Source organism: Poeciliopsis prolifica, unplaced genomic scaffold, assembly GCF_027474105.1.
Source record: "Poeciliopsis prolifica strain line A6 unplaced genomic scaffold, Auburn_PproV2 SCAFFOLD010, whole genome shotgun sequence".
NCBI lineage: Eukaryota > Metazoa > Chordata > Actinopteri > Cyprinodontiformes > Poeciliidae > Poeciliopsis > Poeciliopsis prolifica.
In genome coordinates, this window is record NW_026562385.1 from 8,078,827 (window position 1) to 8,099,798 (window position 20,972).

Genomic DNA, 20,972 nt, shown 5'->3' on the forward strand with positions numbered 1-20,972 from the left:
TTGTGCTTTTGCCCCTGTGGTTTCAAATGTCAAATGTGGCACAATTACTTTCTTTGTGCCACGAATAAATGAAAGCGACTTCCTTTTAAAACAATGCAGTTAAACAGATAAAAGAAAGGCAGTTTATGACTTTATAATAAGTCTGAAATGTTATAGTCATTAACTTCCATCCATCCATCCATCCATCCATCCATCCATCCATCCATCCATCCATCCATCCATCCATCCATCCATCCATCCATCCATCCATCCATCCATCCATCCATCCATCCATCCATCCATCCATCCATCCATTGTCCATATAAGCATAGATCAACTCAAAGTAGTAATTGTGATGGGGAAAAAAATTAGGTAATTTTATTTGAAGGGGTCAAAAACATGACAAAACACAGGTATGAAGGAGCCTTCGCCAAGGGCTTCATGAATTGTCATTAGGTAAATAATTACACTTTTAATACAAAGTTGCACTACAAGTTGCATTAGAAGTCCATCAAATGTGTCAATTTTGCATTATTGGTAAATTAATCCACTTTTAATTTGATATTCTTCGAAAACTTGCATTAAAAGTCCATTGAAAGTGTCAACTTTGCATTAAAAGTGTCAATATTTACCAAATCACACTTTATGAAAACAGTCATAAACATTCATGAAGACTCTCCCATGCTTATGACAAGTATTATGTCTATATTACGTCTGTATTATGTCTGCATTAAATCTGTATTATGTACACCCCTTCAAGTAAAGTGCTCCCAAAAATTAACTCTGATTTTAACTTATGTATAATTAACATCCTAAATGCATGTATTTGTTTTAACACTTTTCACTTACCGTATTTTCTGAACTATAGAGCTTACCATACCATAAGCCACACCTAGAATAAAAAAAAGAAAAAAAAAGGAAACGTACATATTATAAGCCGCCTGGTTCAAAGCGTGGAAAAAAAAATAGCGACTCAGTACGAAAAATACGGTATTTATTTCTAAAGTCAAAACTGTAAAAGAACAAATCAAATCTGGAGAAGAACATTGAAATATGGCATTGGCATCATCATGCTGTTTTAAGGGTATGAATACTCTTGTGTGGTATATATATATTTTTTAATGCATGTCCAATCAAATGTTTAGATCATGATCACAAACTGAAAACCGGGGAACACCGTGTGTTTGCCTACGCTTATATAAAAACTTATTTATGACGCATTATCAAGGGTATATGTTGAGAGACTCCAGAAAATAGAAATCTCTGTCACACGAAACATGGCTGCAGAATCCGACAGCATTTAAATCTGGGACATCGTCGTACAGCTTGTCACTATGTGTCGCAAGCACACACAGATACACACATGTTGGCAGTTCATTAGAGGGAAACGCCGCGTACAGCAGCTGTTATCTGCCAACGTTTCAACATTTCATACTGGCGCAACGAGAGCAGAGGAGAGGAGATTGGTGGAAAATCATGCAATTGAAAATAAGTAACAAAAGGAGCAGGAGATCACAAATAGTGGAAAGAAGAGGTTAAAGATAGATGATGCTGATAAATATGGCACAAAGGAAATGACTGAAATGTCACATCCTGTTTATTCAAGGCTAAAGACTTAATATATTTATCTTTTCTCAAGACGGTGTAAACCAAACAATAATTAGCTTGTTGGCTCGGACAGTAAAGCAGACTCTTCAACCAGAGGAGGTTCAACCAGCAGTTTGTTCACAGCATACTAATACAGGGAACGTGATGGGGAGTTGATATCGATTGATTACAAGTTGTTGCGTAATAACGCCGGGCGACTGACGCTCATTGAGAAAACATGCAAAACTGAATATTTCAAGCCACAAGCTCAGTGCTTTTGTGACTGCAAGCGTGTCGGTCAGCTGTGCTTGCTTGTAAACGTGCAGCAGTAAACAGAAAACTATTGACACAAATACAAATCTGAAAATTGTGGCATCCAGTTTTACTACTTCACCCCTGAGTTGATACTTGATAGATTCGAATTTCAACACAGTTACAGATGGAAATCTGGGACTTTCTACTAGCTTTTTACATTCAGAGACTGTTTATTATGTGCTGTTTTAAGATGGGGCTTTTTGCATTACATTACATTCATGCCCCCGACACGACTTGTTGCAAACTCTTTGGCTTTTCTTCAACAATGGCTTGCAAAAATTGTTCTCTATGAACATTATGTGTACATTTACACAAGAGCTATTTATTCTTGATGTTAAATTTGCAGACACATAAGTCTGGAAGTTTCTGTTTATCTCCTGGGTTCATTTTGTGTGTCTTATAAGAGCCAGTGTTAGAAATCCAAACACAACAAGTGAGGCAGCGCTTGTGGTGATCTGTAGCTGAAGTGTGATCCAGAAAATGTACAATAAAGAAGATGGATGTGGCAACTGAGATTACATAATTCCCCCATCCACATGCCACGCTTTGTATTTAAATGCTGCACACACCCGCTCTACTGATGTCTTTTATATATCGAAAATGTACATTATCACAATCCCACATTCGCCATGTTTCCTGTTGTCCCACTGAAAAGACAAATGGAGGAAGATTTAAAGGGACAGTATTACATAAAATATTTAAATCATGTTATAATGTTATTCCCTCATCAAAAACATACCTGTAGTCTTGCTTTGATTCTTCCATTTGAGGAATCTTATCTTCTGTGGCAATCATTCAGCTGTGCAAAGCCCCTGGACGGCCTGAGCGCCGCCTTCAAGCTGCGGTTTCAAATCTTTCGAGTTTCCGCCTCACAGAGCAGTCGTTCCCCGCAACTCCCTCACTCTGCACCTTCAGACTAGCCAGCAGCAATTAACAGTCACCTGGTGGGACTGCACATCGACTGAGCTCATTGTATAAGCCACTGACCAGCATAGGGGTGATAATAATAAATTATTTTCTGCAGAAGCCGGAATCTGCTCGGTAAATGGTGGTGATGGCTGAACAAGCTCTCTCTTTGCACAGAGACCAATTTCTCAACAAAATTAAAACGTTAAAACTCATGTCGAAAGAGCAGCAAACAAGACATCATTATGTTATACAAAAAGTTGCCGTCTGCAAGTATTTGCTGATTCCTCCTAACTGTGGGGAGCAAGAATCATTGTTTCTCTAATCAACATGAATGTTGCATGAACTCAGGCACTCACATTGTTGAGCTAAATGAAGTGTTGAAATATGCAAAAAATATGCAGGACAGAGAATGTTGATGTGTGAAACTAGAATTTGCGTGGGAGAGAGCAGAAATTTAGTGAAGAGAATACAGAACAGAGCTCTAAGAAATGGACATAGGCATTATTATTTTGATGCCTGAATGGAAATAATCCTGTAACCCCCTCACTTTATCCCAAATCAAATCTAATTCTTAAATGTGGAATATTTTTTAAAATCACAGCAACGAGCAAACAGCTAAAACTAGAACCAGTTCAGATGTTAAAATAAACAAAAAATGGAAATTCGTAAGAGCTGTTAAAAGTCCGATCGCTATTATTAGCTCTATAGAAAATGGCAGGAGAGTTGAGTTGGAACGCTCATTTTTCAAATGAAGACCAATTGAAACCAGATATTCACTTATGCTGTATCAAAGACAATGTAAATATGAAGAGGAAGTTAAAGTTTCTACTGTCACTGCCTGAAGGAGGTTCAGGCACGTATGGGCCTGTACCTACTACCTGAGGGTATCAGATGGAACAGATGATTCACTCGGTGGAGTTGACTGTGCATCACTTTTGTGGATTCTTTCGAGAAAACGGAGGGATATTTCTGATTTCTGGGAAAAAAATCGTTGCTGTTTTTACGACCTCCTGGAGAGCCTGCTGATAACCTTGGGGCAACTGGCAAAACGCACTAAAAATCCATAAATTAAAATAATGTTGATGGCAAAGTTACAAAATATTTACCGTCAGCTGCTTTTGGGATTAGCATACTTCTCAACTTCAACAAGGAGTACAGCCTAGGCGATGCTTTATTTTCCCCACATCTGAGGCAATGTTTTGCTCCAGGTCAGGTCCTCCGAAATAGTTCCTCCCTGCTATTTCAAGTTAGTAAAGCTCTCCACCGTCCATCTCGGTTCCAGTGGAGAGAGTTTTGTTGTCCTCTTGATGTTACTGTCGTCACACGATGCGGCTGCCTCGGCCCTGTATGGTGTGTAGTCATTTCAGCGAATTTCACAGTGACATTCAAATTATAAAGTAGCGGGAGGAATGGTGTGAAAAAAGTGTAGAGTCGTGAGCTTGACACAGCTGTGGAGCGCTTGGAGTTAGTGAATGTCGCTTAGTGTTAGTCCGTATTGGAGGTAGTAACAAGTTGTTCCTGGAGGAAAAGATTTTGGCCAACTCAGCTGTGCAGCCTGACTGATCCTGGTCTAGCAGTCCTTCTGCTCCAGGGCCCTTTCTGACCTAAAATAGCAAAAGTTTAGTCAGATTTTATGTCCGGCAATGAAATCAAAAAGTTATTTCTATTCTTATATTGCAGCTGTAAATACTGGGTTACATTGTGTCTACTGGAACGACATCAAATTTCATCATCAAAAAAGGAAACATAAACATCCTTCTTTGCGTTCAATACTTTAAAAATAAAGCCATTTTCCACCGGAAGATTGAACGACTCCCTTCAAATCCGCAAGATTTTTCTTAATCATTCCTTCTTAGCCAGGAAGAAGGAATGATTAGAGTAGCAGGTTGCATATATTCAAACTGCTACTCTGTATTCATGCAATTAGATCCATTTCACCATAAATTTTTTTAGAAACATGGGGTCAGACAATTGGATCTTTTTTTTTGTTGTAAATATTAGATTAAGTGATCAGTAATCATTCCGGTTACAGAAAATCCGGTCGCATTTCAGAGCCGGCGCTATTTTTGCTCAGATGTGCTGTTTGTTTTGGCCTCCGAATCGAACCACGGAGAACGCGTAGCACAGTTTTAGTACCATCATTATCCGCATGTGTGTGTGTGTGTGTGTGTGACTGTGTGCTTTGTGGAAGCATTTGGCAGTAGCAGTGGAACAAAAAGAGCAGTCGCCTTGAAGCAATCTGTGCGAACAGCTCACACCAGTCCTAGATGTACTCGCATCCCTCCACCTGCACGTTCCGTTTTCAGTCTCATGTCGTTTGAGCGAGGGGGAGGTTTTCTGTGTGTATGTGTGCAGTACAGTATCATTGCTGTGTGTAGGTGGTGTAACCAGAGAGTGAATATTGCGTGGGAGTGAAGTACCATTCAGGTGCACATGTGTGTTGTAGTGTGTAAGAGTGCAGAACGTGTTCTGTTAATTATTCTCCGAGAAGAATTCACTTAGATATGATGTGGTAACTGGCCTCTAAGGTAAATTTATTCAAGGAGAAAAATGAAAGCAGCTACTATTATTTTTAATATATACATATATATATTATGTCAATTATTGAATCACACAAAAGTACATTAAAACAGCGATTTCTGCTCATTTATACTAACATGATGATGTTTCATTAAGGATAGGCCATGTCATAAATCACAAAAGAAATTTTTTTGCGACTAGAAAATTAATGTAAGCACTATTGATATCCAGTATGTCTATGTTTACATAATATTTTTGGAAGTACTCAAAAAAAAAATATTGCACAGCCACTTTCATAAGTCAAATCAAGTTTGCACCATTAAAAACAATGCAGTAACCAATTATCAAACTGCAATGAACACTACATTTCATCAAAAGCCAAAATCATAAAGCACAAATACACATCAAATATTTTAATCAATGTTCCAGTTATGAATCAATGGCGGCTCTAAGCAGGGATGTTTTTAGGCTTGACGTAAAGGAACTCAGTGTCTCAGCTGTTTTGCAGTTTTCTGCAAGTTTGTCCCAGATTTGTAATTCATAGAAGCTGAATGCTGCTTCTCCATGTGTGGTTCTGGTTCTGGGGATGCAAAGCAGAACCAGAACCAGAAGATAGAACAACAACAGCAAGTCTTTAATGTATTGTGGTGCCACAACCACTCAGTGACTTATAAACTAGCGACAGTATCTTAAAGTCTGTTGTTTGAGCTTCAGGGAGCCAAAGGTAGGGACTTTGAAACGGGTTTGATACGATCTAGCTTTCTGGTTTCAGTGAAACCTCGTTAAATCCTCGGCGCACCTTTATGTCTCCTCCTGCCAGCTGAGGACTGCACATGTTGTGACATCCTAGATGTTTTTTTTTTGTTGTTGATTTAATGTCCTGAACATGCTGAGACTTATGCCCTAGTCATCAAGAAACTGCACGCTATCTTGATTTGTAAGTATCTGTTGACAGTGGGAAGCATTTTGAGCACATTTTCCCAAACATAGTTTACCAACATTGAATCATCTTGTAGGCAGGCAAGTTCAACTTCACAGCCAATGTGGCCAGCTGCTTTCTCTCCCTCGGGCTGAAAATACGCAGGTCCAACACACCAATTATCTTCTTTGGAAGTAAATGTTAACATGATTAAAATTAGCTTCGATCTGCATGGTGCAAACTGGTGCATAAAGTTGCACGCCTGGTGTCCTCAAACTCGCTTTCTGTGTAGATATGCGGTGGGCTTTTTTTTTCCCTCCTCCCAGTTCTTTCATCTAATTTGTCCACATTTTAATCTGCCTCTGCATCTGCTGTCTGAACTCATTATTGACAGTAAATATGTCCATAAGGAGTGATATAATAATCACATATCTGTCAGTCAACTGTTTGTATACGGTTGATGGGCTTTTGAAAATATTTCGGCAGTGTGCACAATCACATGTAAATGACAAACAGTGTTTGACGCTGTTACAGTTTCGCCCTGACAGAAGGTGTTGTACGTATTTTTATTTTTTATTCAAAACTAATTTTGACAACCTGTCTCCAATAAATAAATAAAAAATTGTATGACTCTCTGCCAAGCTTCTTCTAGTTGAAACTAACAACTTTGTGATGGTAAACACCAGCTTACAAACTATTAATTATGCCACAAATGTTAATTTTTTATTTTTTATGATATCCCAAACAGCCTACAGTCTCTTTCACATCATTACCAATTATTAAATTAATAATCCTAACCAAGTAGTAAAGATAAATCTGGATCAAAGGATTTTTTTTAAGTTTTGGTATTAAGCAAAATCAACATTTTTGAGTTTTTATATCATGTTCTTATGTTATTCTCTCATGAAGAACACACCGGCAGCAGCAATTAAATAAAACCTGGTGGAACTGCGCGTCTGCTGAGCTCATCATACAAATTACCTCTCAGTTCAGTTCTCTTAAGAATGATTGTAAATGTCATCACGGAGAAGAATTGTTCTGATGACGTATTGAATGCAAGAGTAGGAGGTTCTTAAAGAGACAGAGGCCCATTTCATGGCTACAATGCAAAGTCAAGTTTCTGTTAAGTTATTTTTGGTATTTAAATAATTTTTATTGACTTGAGCTTTTGTGAAACCTCCTGTTTGCACATTCAGTGCATCTCTTTGGGCCTATCTGTCATTTCTGGTGCGGACTCCTGGGCATTTTGGCATGAACCGTTTCTCTATGTGTCTGTGATATCGTTACCCTTCTGTGTTTGTCTTGGCTGTCGAGTGGAGCTGACTCTGATCGGGCTGGAGATGACAGGCTCGTTGTGCATCAGCGCTTCCACGTCGGCGCTCCGCTGATTGTTACCAACCTGGAAAGTGGAACCGTGTCACGCTTTTCATCTTATTTGGCTGCAGATTGCATAAGATTTCTTTGACGTAGATCCTTGTTGCTTTTTCTGCTAAGCGGAAGAGCCCAGAAAAAAAAAGTGTAATGCTTGCTTAGCTGTTGAGAACCCATAAACCCAGAAAGGAATCTTGTGAGAAGGAGACGGTGCCCATTGTGCGTCCAATAGGCTGTCTGACGAAATGACAATGCTGCAGGAGTTACAAAAAGACAGTGTAGGTGTTAAGACAGTTCCAGAATCCTTTTGTTCCACTACTTAAGCTTTTAAATACTCTGATATAAGTGCTGCTCCCAAGAGCGAAGTCACTACAGTCAAGAAGTCTCCCTAAGAGCATCTGTAATTTACTTTCATTTCAATAAAAAACATTTGTGTCAAGTCAGAAGTGCTTCCACATCAAGAGCTTTTTAGTCTCATTTCTCCTGGAAGGAAGTCATTAAAAGGCAGAAAATCTGTAATTGGACCCTTCAAAGTTCGTCGTCAAAGAGCTGCAACAATGTAACACAGCACAGTGAGGCGATGCTAAGCGAATCGTTTTCTACTCTGAGCACAATTTTATGTAAGTCTTACTACATTGTAGACTTGTTGCCCGCAAATGTAGCTTATTTTAGCTGCAGTTATTCCTCTTTGTTTGCATTTTTTTATTTTCAAAAGAGGAAGGGGGACGCCTCCTTAAATTTGATCATGCGTGACCATTTTGCTGTAGCTGACAAGCTCCGATTTATTTCTGGATCACTATTTGAGTAGCTGCAAAGAAGAATTGAAGTTGAGCGCCATTTTGCACTTTATAGCTGTATTAGATTACACGTGCCCTTTGAAATGAAACTTAGCGAAGGAGAGGCCATTTTAGAGAGGATGAACATCAGCAGGTCTCCTCCGCCATTTAATGCATGTATTTTTCTACAGAAAATACAGAATCTGTGATTCAAGTCCTTCGCCCCACTGAAAGGAGAAGTAATCTTAGTCTGAGTCTGTGATACAGAGAGACTAATCACATGCAACATTTGTTGTAGTTCTTCTGGTTTCTAAAAGTTGCACAAGTTTTAACTTTACGGTTTTAATCCCCAGAATTCCAAGAAAATGCTGTGAAAAAGTGTGAAAACCTTTTCTGCAGGAACATCCATCCAGCATTATCTATTTCCTGAGAGTTTGGAACTCAATGAGTGTTTTTAATAATCAGTAAGGCTTTGGACACTTTCTACTTAAGAATAAATGCTCTCTGTTCATTTCAATGACTTTGATTTTGTTTCATGCCTCAAGTTTTTTCACTGCATTTCCATTTGTAGTAAAACACTTTAAGCTGTCTTGTATGTAAATGATGGTGTACAGATATACCTGTTTTTCCTTTTTGCCTTTTTTAAGCTCTAAGTAATTTCATCTGAAAAAAAGGGGAAATAGAGCTGTCCATTCTCAGTGAGACTGTGATTGGTTAATCACAGTCTCACTGGTCAGTATAATCTAAATCGTTTTTTTTCTTCCTCTCTTGATATGTTTTGGTTTCCATTTCAGCTTCAGGTTGCAGTGTTGAGGCTCGTTTTGGGAGAATTTATCATGTTGGATATTGCTGACAACTGTTGTGGGACAGATTTGATAAATGTGAGATTTTCACTTTAAATTTTCATGCATTTTTTTCTCTCTCTCAAACTCTGTTCACAGTGTGCTGCTTCGTGGTTCACAAGCGCTGCCATGAGTTTGTCACTTTCTCCTGTCCAGGCGCGGACAAAGGACCTGCCTCAGACGTGAGTACAGTCAGATTATTAAAATTATACGTCCCTCAGATTTTCAACGTTCCGCCAAGAGCTAATGCAAAAATGTAAACTGGAATGGAAAGATGTGTGATTTTAAAAAACAACAACAAATCAACAGGTGAAAAATTAAATATTGTCGAGTAAGCTTAGGTCTGGAATTGGACTAGACCATTGCAACACATGGAAAATCTCTGATCTAAACCACGGTATGGTAACTGTGTGGTTGGGGTTCATGACCTGCTCAAAGGTGAAATTACACCCCAGTCTAAAGTGTTTTGCCACTTTTCCATAAAGGCTGGATTTGTGAACCTATAAGCAGGTTCTTCAACCAGAACCAAATGTCTCTTCAATTCCTCGAGAGTTACCTGAGAAGGCTGCGTTTCTGATTAATGACCTTCTTGAGTCACACCTGTTACATGGATATGTTTGGTAGGTTTTCATCTGCATCATACTCTTTTTACCTCCAGGTAGTGGATTGAACTGTGCTCTGTGCAAAGTTCAAAGTTTAAAATATTGTATTTGTTGCTTGTCCTTCTTCATTTCTTCTCCACAACTTTATTCCTATCCTGTCTGCTGTCTGATCTTCACAATGCAGTTTGTTTACTTGTGTTTTCTAACAAACTTCTCAGTTCTATGAACTAATTAGATGGTTTTGAAGAGAAGTAGTTTCACTTTATTCCAGTCATATGACTAATTTAAAAATGTTTGACTCTGCTGTAAATATGCTATAGTAAGAAGCTATGTAAGGAAGTGAGTCTATAATTTCATCACTGAAGTTAAGCTTAATACATACAGTTCTGTTGTCATTCTAAGAATCAGTCACGGATCTTCAAGAAAGAAAATTTTCTCATCTCAGGGAAGTGAATGATTTGGCCTTTTCTCGTTCGTGGGCTGGAAAAACCCTTCTCAAGTTCCACCTGTTTTCACCTCCCTCTGGTCTGGCCTTTCAGCCAGACGAGCGTAGTCGCCTCCAGAGGAAGCACTTGTGTTTGCCTGTTGGTTTTCTGACTGATGAGGCTTTATTTGTGTCTAAAACCCACCTCAGTTATTTTCCCCTGTGTTTCACCTGACTGCTTTAGCATTTATTTCTTGGTGTCTTGATTCAAAGAATTTCTCTTTTGTCATTTTAGTTTCAGAAGCTCACAAAGGGCCGAGCTATTTCTCCAACATTTCTTCTTTATCGTCTCTTTGCTACTTTATGTTCTTTTAGAAGCTCAAAATTGTAAACTTTTTCTGTATTAAATATTGCAAAAGTCCATTTTATGTAAGCGTATTCACCAAAGTCTTTATGCAAGGCTTTTTTCATGTTCTTTCCTAACATTCATGGTAAAAAAAAACATGTTTGTTATGTTTGTCTCTAATGCCTCTGTTTCCATCACAAAATCATAAAACCTTCTACTTCGGTATTGCAGAACACAATCCAGAAAAAAGTCATTGTTTTTGACAAACCTACTTGTGCACCGTGTTTGTAATCACACTGATCTAAAGTCATGTTGGGTTGGATCAGGTTAAAGACAAAACTGCTAAAGAAAATCACAAGTTGCAGAAAATACAAAGAAGTTAAAAGCCTACACATCCCAGGTAAATGTCAACTTTTGGTAATATAAATAAATGACATTTAAATTGCTATATTATTCAAATAAAAAATAAATCATTATTCATTTGCTTTTTTTAAAAAATTTTTTAACTGATTAAAGAACTAATCTAAAAATGTTCTCTTGGGCATCTCTTTATTTTTAAGTCAGCATTAAGCTTCTGTTTTGTTTTTTTTTCCATTTCTCACTTCAAATCTCACCATCTTCTTCTTTCTATTTTCCACCAGCTTCATTTCTGACTCTTGAACATGTCTATATTTAGTAGACATGTACTGTATGAAAATATCTCCCAGTTGTCTCCCTTTAAACCAAACCTGTGTGCGTTGTCTATTTTAAAAGCTCATCCACCCAGGGGTCTTCTGCTCTTAATTATGGGGCCATGTCACCATCATCATATTGTTTCTTTAATAAGTTCATGACCTTATGACCTCCGTCCCTGGGAATGTAGGCTAGCTCTGCTCCAAAGTAGTTGCTTACTTTATTATTAGAGATGGAGCGGAGGACTTATATCTGTCCATAAGAGCTCCTACCGGGAGGAAGGAAAATAACCAAGACCTACATCAGTTTAGAAACAGATGTTTAATGTTGTTATTTAGAGTGATGCAGTCAGATCTAAAAAACAGTTAATTACACTGGTGTATGCAAGATCATCTCTCTGTCTGTAGTTCCTGAATTCCCATACTACCACTCATTTTTCTTCCCTTCTGTCAGCTATGTATGTATAAAAGAAGAATTCAATTATAGATCTGGGTTAATAGAATGGGTTCCCTGTGGAAGAAGTCGAGGGACGATGTCCTCTAATGAAACCTACATTTCAGGCCCACAGCTTGCTAATGGTATAGAACTCGGAGGTTGAAGGGCCACATCTATGCACGTTTTACAGACTTCATGTCGGACATGAACTGATTTATGATTTCATGGTTCAGGCGTCAAAACTGTGGTTTCCAAACTGCAGGAAAAACCCAACATGGGATATAACAGTTTTTGCATTTTAAATGTAAAGGAATATTTGCCCTTTGCCACCTGTTGCATCAATCTGTCAAAGAGTTGTGTTGTGTGGCTGGATCGAGGAATTTGCTTAAACTTTTACCAGTGATGGAGGGAAAAAATTATTACTCTGTTTTGAAACAAACATACTGCAAAAGTGAGCACGTCTGCAGGACCAATAAATACCATTGCTTGTAATGCAGCTAATTTACAAGCTAACATCACATTGTCAGTTAATCAGCATTACTTTACAGAGAAGAACAGAGACTTAGATATTTTATTTATCTCATATACACTCAAAGGTATTTTTCAAAATACCTTTGAGTGTTTTGAAAAACACATTTAAATAAAATGTATTATTATTATTACCATCATTAACGCACTGCAAAGTTAACATTTATTTTAAATATGACTAAAAATGGGCATGGGCATGTTTTAAAAGTTTTCTGCGTAGATAATTTCAAGGAAGAAAATACATTTTTGCTTCACCAACTAAGTGACTCTGAAGCCTGTCTATCACAAAGTTTTTCCAATAACATGACAGCATGCGTTTGATTTGTGTGTTGGTGGGAGATGACTAATGCCGTTGGCAGGAAATATAATTGCACAGGAGAGTGCTAAAACAAAGGAATGGAGAGAAGGGGAAAGGATAGACATTGACATGGAAATAAGTAAAAAAAAAATAATAATATATATACATATATATATGGACCTTATTATGCATACTGTAAATATATGGTTGTATGAACATTTTCATAACTATCAAAACAGCTACTTTTGTAAATCTAGGAGTTTTAGCTGTTTGCTGCACTGGAGCATAGAGATGATTGTTTACACACAGGAAAAGCTTTGACCTTAGAGATGCAAGTGTTGCTGCCCGTCAGTCTCAGAAGGGTTATGAGGCAATTTACAATTACGCCATTTTGTTGGACGATAAATTGAACTGAATGTAACTGCTCCGCCTCGCTGCTCGTTTCTTCTTCTGAAAGACGGGAAAAGAAAAATTAAGATCCGAAAATTATTCAAACATGACAACATACGAAGACGTTCCTATAGTATGAAGATGTTGAGTATAACAGACAACGGTCAAAATGCTACATTAAGTCCCAGGACAAATGTAGACTAGAGTAACAATTCAGGCATATAATTTTTTTCTGGCTTTCGATTTGAAAGTTCTGAGCATTCACAAGAACTGAGAATATGTAGCTTCCCTCTGGACATCTGTACCACCACAGAGCTCAGATGCAGGTGTGTATTCTCTCCACTGCGGTCGCAGGTTTCACACATGCATGAACTCACATGGGCGCTTGATAGACATCAGACAAAAATAGACTGTGTCCCCCCCACAATCCCCCTCTCCCTGGCTGCACATTTAAATCTATTTTCATAAACAGGATTTGTTGTACAATTTTCACCTCAAAAGAACGTAACCAATATCAGTCTCGACAAAACGTCAAATTAACTAAAATCGCTTTTTTGTTGTTTTGAGAATTGAGGGGGAGGATATTAGGGGTTTTATTAAGAAATCAGGTCATAAGATTCAGAGTAAAATGATGCAGAAACCTGAAGGCAGCGTTCCCCTTAGAAATCACAGTCCACCTGGAGATATAGCCCGCCCTCCACACTCCCACGTAAAACCTCTAATGTACGGTTAAAAGCAGCTTATGAATGTTAATGTGCAGAAGTGATTTAGTCACAGACAATAGGAAGACAAAGGGTGTTGTTCATATGTGCAGGTGGTATTTTCTCTTCTCTGCAGAAATCTCACTGTAATGACTGCAGACCATAACATAAAAATGCTCCATCAAGCACTCACAGTACGCAGTTTAACAGTTTACAATGATTTATCTACATGGGATGAATAAACCAAATTACTTTAGTCAGAAATTTATCACTTTTAGTTTTGCATTTCTTAGATGTTATTTGAGAATGACAGCACAATGAAAGTATTAATATCCATTGAACTCATCCTCATTTTATCACAAACTTCAATGTTAGCAGAATTTTATATTAACTCACTTATTTAACTTAAGTGAATTAAATTCATGCCCCTTCACTCTGACACCTCTAAGGAAATTCCTCTGTTGCCATTAGTCTTAAGAATGTCACTATATCAATAATTGAAGCCTTAGTGGTTTGTTTAAGAAAATTACTGGAAAAAAAGAAACACCACAGCACCATGCAACTCAGCACAGAGGTCAAGAACTTCATCATCATACAATGGTTACGCAAAGGAAATCCATGTCAGAATGGCCCAGTCAAAGTTCATACCTAACTTCGGTTGTGAGCTGTGAGATCTTGAAAATTGGTGCTCTTCACCTAATCTAACCGAGCTTGAGTTATAAAAAGTCTCCAAATACGCTAAGATGGTTGAGACATACAGCAAAACCAGAAAAAAATGACAGAATTTCTGCTCGAATAGATCAAAAGCTAACAATTTAGCAACATTTTAGAGGAGGACAGGCGAGAATTTTATGAATACTTTCAAAATCTTCTTGTCAAATTGCTTTTCTTACAGAACCACCAAAATCTGCAGCAGTCAGCAGCTGAAACAGTTCAGTTCTTGGCCTGTTTGCTTAAAATTGATTGGGAAGAACTAATCTTTGATGCAAAATTCAACCAAACAGATATTTTACTCGAATGCATTTTGCCCCTAAAAGCTAACTTCATCTCTCTTCAAAGCATTAAAATTTCCAGGTCTAAATCTTCAGGGCTTGAAAAAAACTGGCTTAGTCACCTGTCGTGTCATTCCAGCAGCTGCATGCATGTTCGTGATTGTTCACCATACGAGTATCAGACTTTACAGATGGCTGACTTTCTATTAAAGACAGTTGTGCCAACAGAACTGCGCGCACGCTCACCTGCACACAAACACGCACTCAGGCCCTGAAGGGAGACGCTTTTGTTGGCTGGAAAACCGATGAGAATCAAAGCAATTCTAAGGAAAGCTATCATCAGATTATACAGTCAACCCCCCTCTACATTCACCTACCCCCATTTAAACTTCCTGTAAATGTTCACGGCAGTTTAAAGTCTGAGATGAATGGCTTGTGGTGAAAGAGATGGAAGCTCGTTTATTTGTTCTTTGATTCTGCAAACTTCCCCTTCTTTAATTGTGTATTGTGAAACGTTTGCTCCGATAAAAAGGATAGTTTTAATGTTTTTTATCAAGTTTTTAATGTTTCTCTTAATGTTCCTCATCAGGACCCCAGGGCAAAGCATAAATTTAAGATCCACACCTACTCCAGCCCCACCTTCTGCGACCACTGCGGCTCCCTACTCTACGGCCTCATCCACCAGGGGATGAGATGCGACCGTACGTGCTCCAAACTACACACAACCTCTCAAACCTGATCATTTTTGTTCATATCTACTTGAAAATACTGACTAATTCCTTTGATTTGCATGTGGATTACTATATGGCTTCCTTCAGACGTACCCAAACACAAACAGTTTATTCCTGGATGTGATCTTGCATGTGCTTTTCAGACTGTATGATGAACATCCACAAGCGCTGCGTGCCCAACGTGCCGAACCTGTGCGGGACGGACCACACCGAGAGGAGAGGCCGCATCGAGATCACCGCCGAGGTCAAGACTAACGTTCTCACCGTCACCAGTGAGTGTATTTCAGGAAAACGCACAGATGCAGATGCAGAGCACAAACACATCGACGGGGAAGTGTTTAGGAAGGCAGGTTTTTGTCTCCCTCTGCTGTAAGGATGGCAGAGATGAAGACGCGGATACCTGCTTCATGATTTAAGGATTGAGCTTTTGTTTTTTGGTTCATAATATTTTTGCCATGAGACTCGCCGTTAAAATAAATATTTTAGGCCTGTTAGTGATTTATTTGATGTATTTCAAGCCCTCATCAAGCTACAGAGGAACCAGATGCTTTTTAAAAAAACTTTCAGAAACCATATCCTTTGATCTGTTTTTTTTTTCTTTTTTACTATATTGCTCAACATTTGAATGGAGTTGAGGCCAGGGCCATATCTGAGGTTTGAGGCCTTTCAAAATATATTCGGCTGTGTGTGTTTGGGGTTCATTTTTCTGTTTGAACACACAAAAGGCGCCTGATCCAAACACCGGCTGTCGAACAAGGTTGAACAAAGCACAACAATGATCCCAAACCCTCGTCTTTTAGCATGTTTAAATTTGGCGTACATTTAGTTTTTGAAATAGACCGTAACTTGAACTTGCAGCCTCAATTTAAGAGGCTCCCTGCAATAATTTTCTTAAATAAGACTGTAGATTTAATATTAAATATTAGACATTCAGAAAATGTTTTGGGGAAATAAAATAATTCCCAAAACAAAACAAATACGACTTGACCAACCTCGTCCACTTCCCCAACAGAAACAAACGGCAACAAGATGAGAAGAAATATCGGTGGTAAATAGTGGTGCGGTTTTACTCATCATATCATAAAATATGACTAATATGAGTCAATATCAGTGTTAGTGCCAATATAATGTGCATCTCTATTAAAATTAATTTGCAATTTTAACATAATACTTCTTTATGATAAGATTAAGCTTTTATTTAGTTAAGTTATCATCTTTCTTTTTGTATATTTGGAAATAATTGCAATGCTGAACATGGTATAAATGTACTTTTAGTAATTCTGGACCCGTTTTGCTTGTTCAGACTCTGCCAAAGTAAATCTGCAAAAATATTCACAATACACCAGCTGAACGTTCTGGAACTTCTAAAGAACAATTAAAAAATTACCAAATGAATAATTAACTGGACAATCATGTTACTGTTGTGGATAATAATTCGGCTGAAATCTGCCAACATCAACTATGGGCTTGCCAACCAAGCAGGAAAATTTTATTTCTTAACAAAGTAATATCTATAAAATAAGTCTTGTAGTTGTGGTTTCACTCTGACTTTTATTAGGTAATCAGGCAAAAATTGTAATTGTTATGACTTCTGAATTTATTCATGTATTTATACTCTTTGTTGTTCTCTAAATTTTCTAATGACAAATATAAACCTGCAAAAATGTGTCCCTTTGTTGTCAAAGAACAAAACGACCTTAATTTTTTTGACTTAATTTAACTTGGAACAGAAACTGTTTTTCTTTTAATCTATTACATTTAAAAGGAGCCCAAAATAAAAAGCAGAGTTGGTTTAATTCAAGAATTTATTTTTACATGTAGCAACTATTTTCACCTGAAGGAGGCAGCAGAGGACTATAACGAGCGTAATTTGCACAGTACATCCATCAAGCTGAAATACAACTTGATGCATAATAAACTTTTAACTGGTAAAAATCTAACTGGGACCCTTCTGTGTCATCACCGCAGCGCCATAAACCGAATCCGTGTTCATTACTTTCTGCAAAGATGTAAACCTTTTAGAGCTGCGTTTAAGAAGAGAAAATCACTGATTGTGTTTAAACACTGACAACCACAAATCACCACAGGCAGAATTGAAATTGTATGGAAATTGCTGGACACCCAGAATTTTTTGACGTCTAACTGCAGACACACATATTGATATTTGTTTCTCTCTGTCGTGTTTTTAACTATATAAATGTTGAGTATTTGAGTTGCCATTTTAGAAGCTTACAGACCCGCGTGCTCTTTTTTTTTTTCTCACTGGTACTGTGTCCCTTTAACTATTATTACCATAATATAATTATAAATTTTCTTTCCAGTAATATTACCTCTAAATGGCTGACTTAAGAGTTGAAAACCTGAAAAGCAGGAATAGAAATAAGTTAAACTAAATGTTTAAATTCATTTCACTTAAACATCGTTAACATGTCTCGAGTTTAGTGTATAAAGCACAATATGCATGTGCAGTAAATATTTGTCTTATTCTGTGTTATGGGAAATTAATATTATTTTAGTGCTTGAACCAAGATGCTGAATTCTCCGTCCCTGTTGCTCAGAGTGTTTTAGTCTCGTCTTTGGTTCTGGTTCCCACGCTCCAGCTCGGGATCATTAACCGCTCGTTAACGTGGGGAACGATAAGAGAGTGCACTTATCACACACACTGCCAGGACAGCACTGAATCCACTTAGCAGACCAGAACGGCGAACTAATTCAAGTATGTAAATGTCCAGGTAAAAATTATCCGGAATTTGTTAAAGGTTTTGTTCAACATTTAGTCATTTCCTTCTTGGTTTTATGAGATAACTCTTTAACGGTCGTAGGAAGAGGCAGTTCCAGTTTTTTGCCGACAGGGATCAGTGTGGAGCCCTGTGTGACATTTGTGGTGAATAAGAAGCAGAAAGTGCAAGCATCTTCCCTCAAGCTTAACAAAGCAGGATCTGGTAAACAAAATATGGCTGCTCCTCTGAGAGACGCGTTTGCGTTGACTCCGATTTTGGATTTTATGAAGCTGTTGCTGCTGCTGTAAAGCAATTCTTCACAGCCTTTCTCTTGTCATAGGCAGATCAAAGTTCACGCCGATGCGAAGCTCGTGGGAGGAGAGAGAGGCCAAGCCTCTCCTGTAAAGAAACTCCAGCATGGCAAATGCAGTGTACAGCAGACCATTGGTTTTTTATTCTTTTCTGTTTCTTTTCTTTCACAATCGATTAACTCAAACAATTGCAAAAATAAAACATCCAAGGTGGCATTGTAAAGCAATTTGCTGTTCTGTTTGCTTCCATTGATATGAACGCTCGAGCAGATGCGTTCATTTGCTCACAATAACAGATCTTTGCTGTTTACTCTGAGTCCTCTGGGACTATTTGGCATTCTACCCTCTTTACAGCTCTCCTCCACTACTATTTGATGGTCACTTTAACTGGCATCATCTAATATTTATTGGCCCACTCTGCTGAGAGTTTAATGCTGGGGTCTTCGCTGCGGTTGAGCTATTGGAGGTTAGTGGAGAGTAATGCTTTAGCGGCGGCATTTTTTCTGATCTCCTGGGAAGCTCCCCTTTCTGTCTTGGTTCAAAGGAAACTTACACGCCACCATATTGGGCCCTTTAAATTTTTATGGGACAAGTACATGACTTTCTTTCACTGAAATATGGGGAGGGGAAGCATGGCAACTATCTACAGTAGTTAGTAGATTGTCATTTTTCTCTTATCATGCTAAAAACATAAAAAAAAGCTAGTCTGGTGAAAAAAAATGGTACATAGGCAATCAACACAATGGTTCACAATGTCTCTTTCTGATCTCTGATTGGCCCATTTGAAATTCTACCAGAGAAATTCAACTCAATGGGAGAAATTCCAGACAAAGCAGGGAAGAGCGATGAGAATCAAGCAGAATTGCATAAGAAGACAATGGCCAGGTCAGATAAAAGCAGCCAACTCCTCTCCAGATCAGTGTGAAAAGAAACAGTTTTTAAACCTGTAAATGTGAAAAGGCTACAATAAACATCTAAATTTGGTGAAACAAAATTTGCAAGTTTTAGCTTGTAATAGTAGTAGTTAGTAATAGTTTTTTTTAAATTAATTTAGGATTTAATGAATGACTAAAGAGATTGTATTGGAAAACATTTGACCTGTTAAGTAACATATGTAGGGTTTTGCATCATCAAGAAGAAACCACATTTTTAACAAATGTATACATTTTAATAAATAATCTTTCTTTTGTGTTTCTTCTTACATCGCTTTCCTTGGTCTTCTATTTTCTGGGGGGATTTCAACGAACCAAAATTAAATGTACTAATACGTACTTATAGTGCTACTGTGGATCATAACTGGAAAAACTTGCTGCCCCTGCATCCCACCCCACATCCACCAGCATTTCCTCTGGTGATCGATGTGATCTTGCAGGTTGACCCACAACATTTGACGAACACAAACACACAGAAATAAGAGACACATTTTTATTACATTAATGGAGTACAATTGCCTCTCAATGACGGGTTGTCTCAACGAAAGGATTAGTATTGAAGTTGGCAACGTTCCACGGTCATTTCAGTCAGATCTTCCAACCCTGTGAAGGGTTTTTCCCTTTGTCTGCATCAACGTCCATGAACGCTGCAGCCACATTTTGTCACAAAGGTTCTGAGTAACGCTTATGTTGAGAACAAAAAAATTGCACTTTCCTCATAAATTCTCCATCAATCTGACTCAAATAGCAAAAATATGCCTCTACTTCTCTAATCTCCTGTCCTTGTGATCTGTGCTGTTATTTTATTTCTATCCAAATTCAGTTTTCTACTTCAATCCGAACAGTTAGCATCTTCAACTTGAACTTCTTTCTTTTTAATCCAATCATTTCAGTACCTTTTAGATGCTGCGACCTTGGACCACCACGTGTTTCAAAAACACAGTGAGAATTGAAAGAGTTAAATTATTGCTGACTTTGACCTGCTGTTTTGTTTTGTTTTTTATTTCCTTTGCATTCTTCAGTTAAAGAGGCTAGGAATCTGATTCCTATGGACCCCAACGGCCTGTCGGACCCGTACGTGAAGCTGAAGCTGATCCCAGACCCACGCAGCGAAAGCAAACAGAAGACCAAGACTATAAAGTGCTGCCTAAACCCCACATGGAACGAGACCTTCAAATTGTAAGAAAGTTTAACGGCTTCTGACTGCTCTCATTGATATCATGTCTTCTTCTTAATGAAAGAGCTACTTTCAGCCCGCTGCATTATGCCGCTCTTCCCATGCTCGAGTGACCGCCGGCGCTCGGATGAGAACATCTGGCTTCCTGTAGCTTGTAAAACCTTGCTGTTGGGGTTGTTTTGCTGCTGCTGCATCCTTGATAATCCTCACGACGATTAGTTCAGGGGAAGACTGATAACTCCAGGCGTTTCAGTGCAGATGTTAAGGCTTAGAGGAACTTTGTGCATCTTTCAAGCCACCAAAATAAGAAATAAGAGAGCATTGCGCTTTAGTGAACAAGTTTGTGAAGACAAAAAAAAAAAAAAAAGTTGTCGTGCGGCTTTTGCTTTTTGTGCATTCTTTTGCTGCGTTTTGTAATCATCTTAGCTCTCCTTCATCTCTGTCCATCGCCCCTCGTGAGCGCTAGTTTTTAGCCAGTCCTGCTTTATTTCCTGT

The 20,972-nt window shown here is 38.2% G+C and overlaps 1 protein-coding gene across 3 annotated transcripts in view; it reads left to right on the forward strand.

Annotated features, from left to right (window-relative positions):
- prkcbb (protein kinase C, beta b) overlaps positions 1-20,972 on the forward strand; it is an 80,342-nt gene that overhangs the window by 27,357 nt on the left and 32,013 nt on the right. For all 3 annotated transcript variants that reach the window (XM_055035176.1, XM_055035175.1, XM_055035173.1), the window contains exons 3-6: positions 9,318-9,400; positions 15,196-15,307; positions 15,481-15,609; positions 20,323-20,479. In XM_055035176.1, coding sequence (XP_054891151.1) covers positions 9,318-9,400; positions 15,196-15,307; positions 15,481-15,609; positions 20,323-20,479 — 481 coding nt within the window. The remainder of the gene's footprint in view (positions 1-9,317; positions 9,401-15,195; positions 15,308-15,480; positions 15,610-20,322; positions 20,480-20,972) is intronic.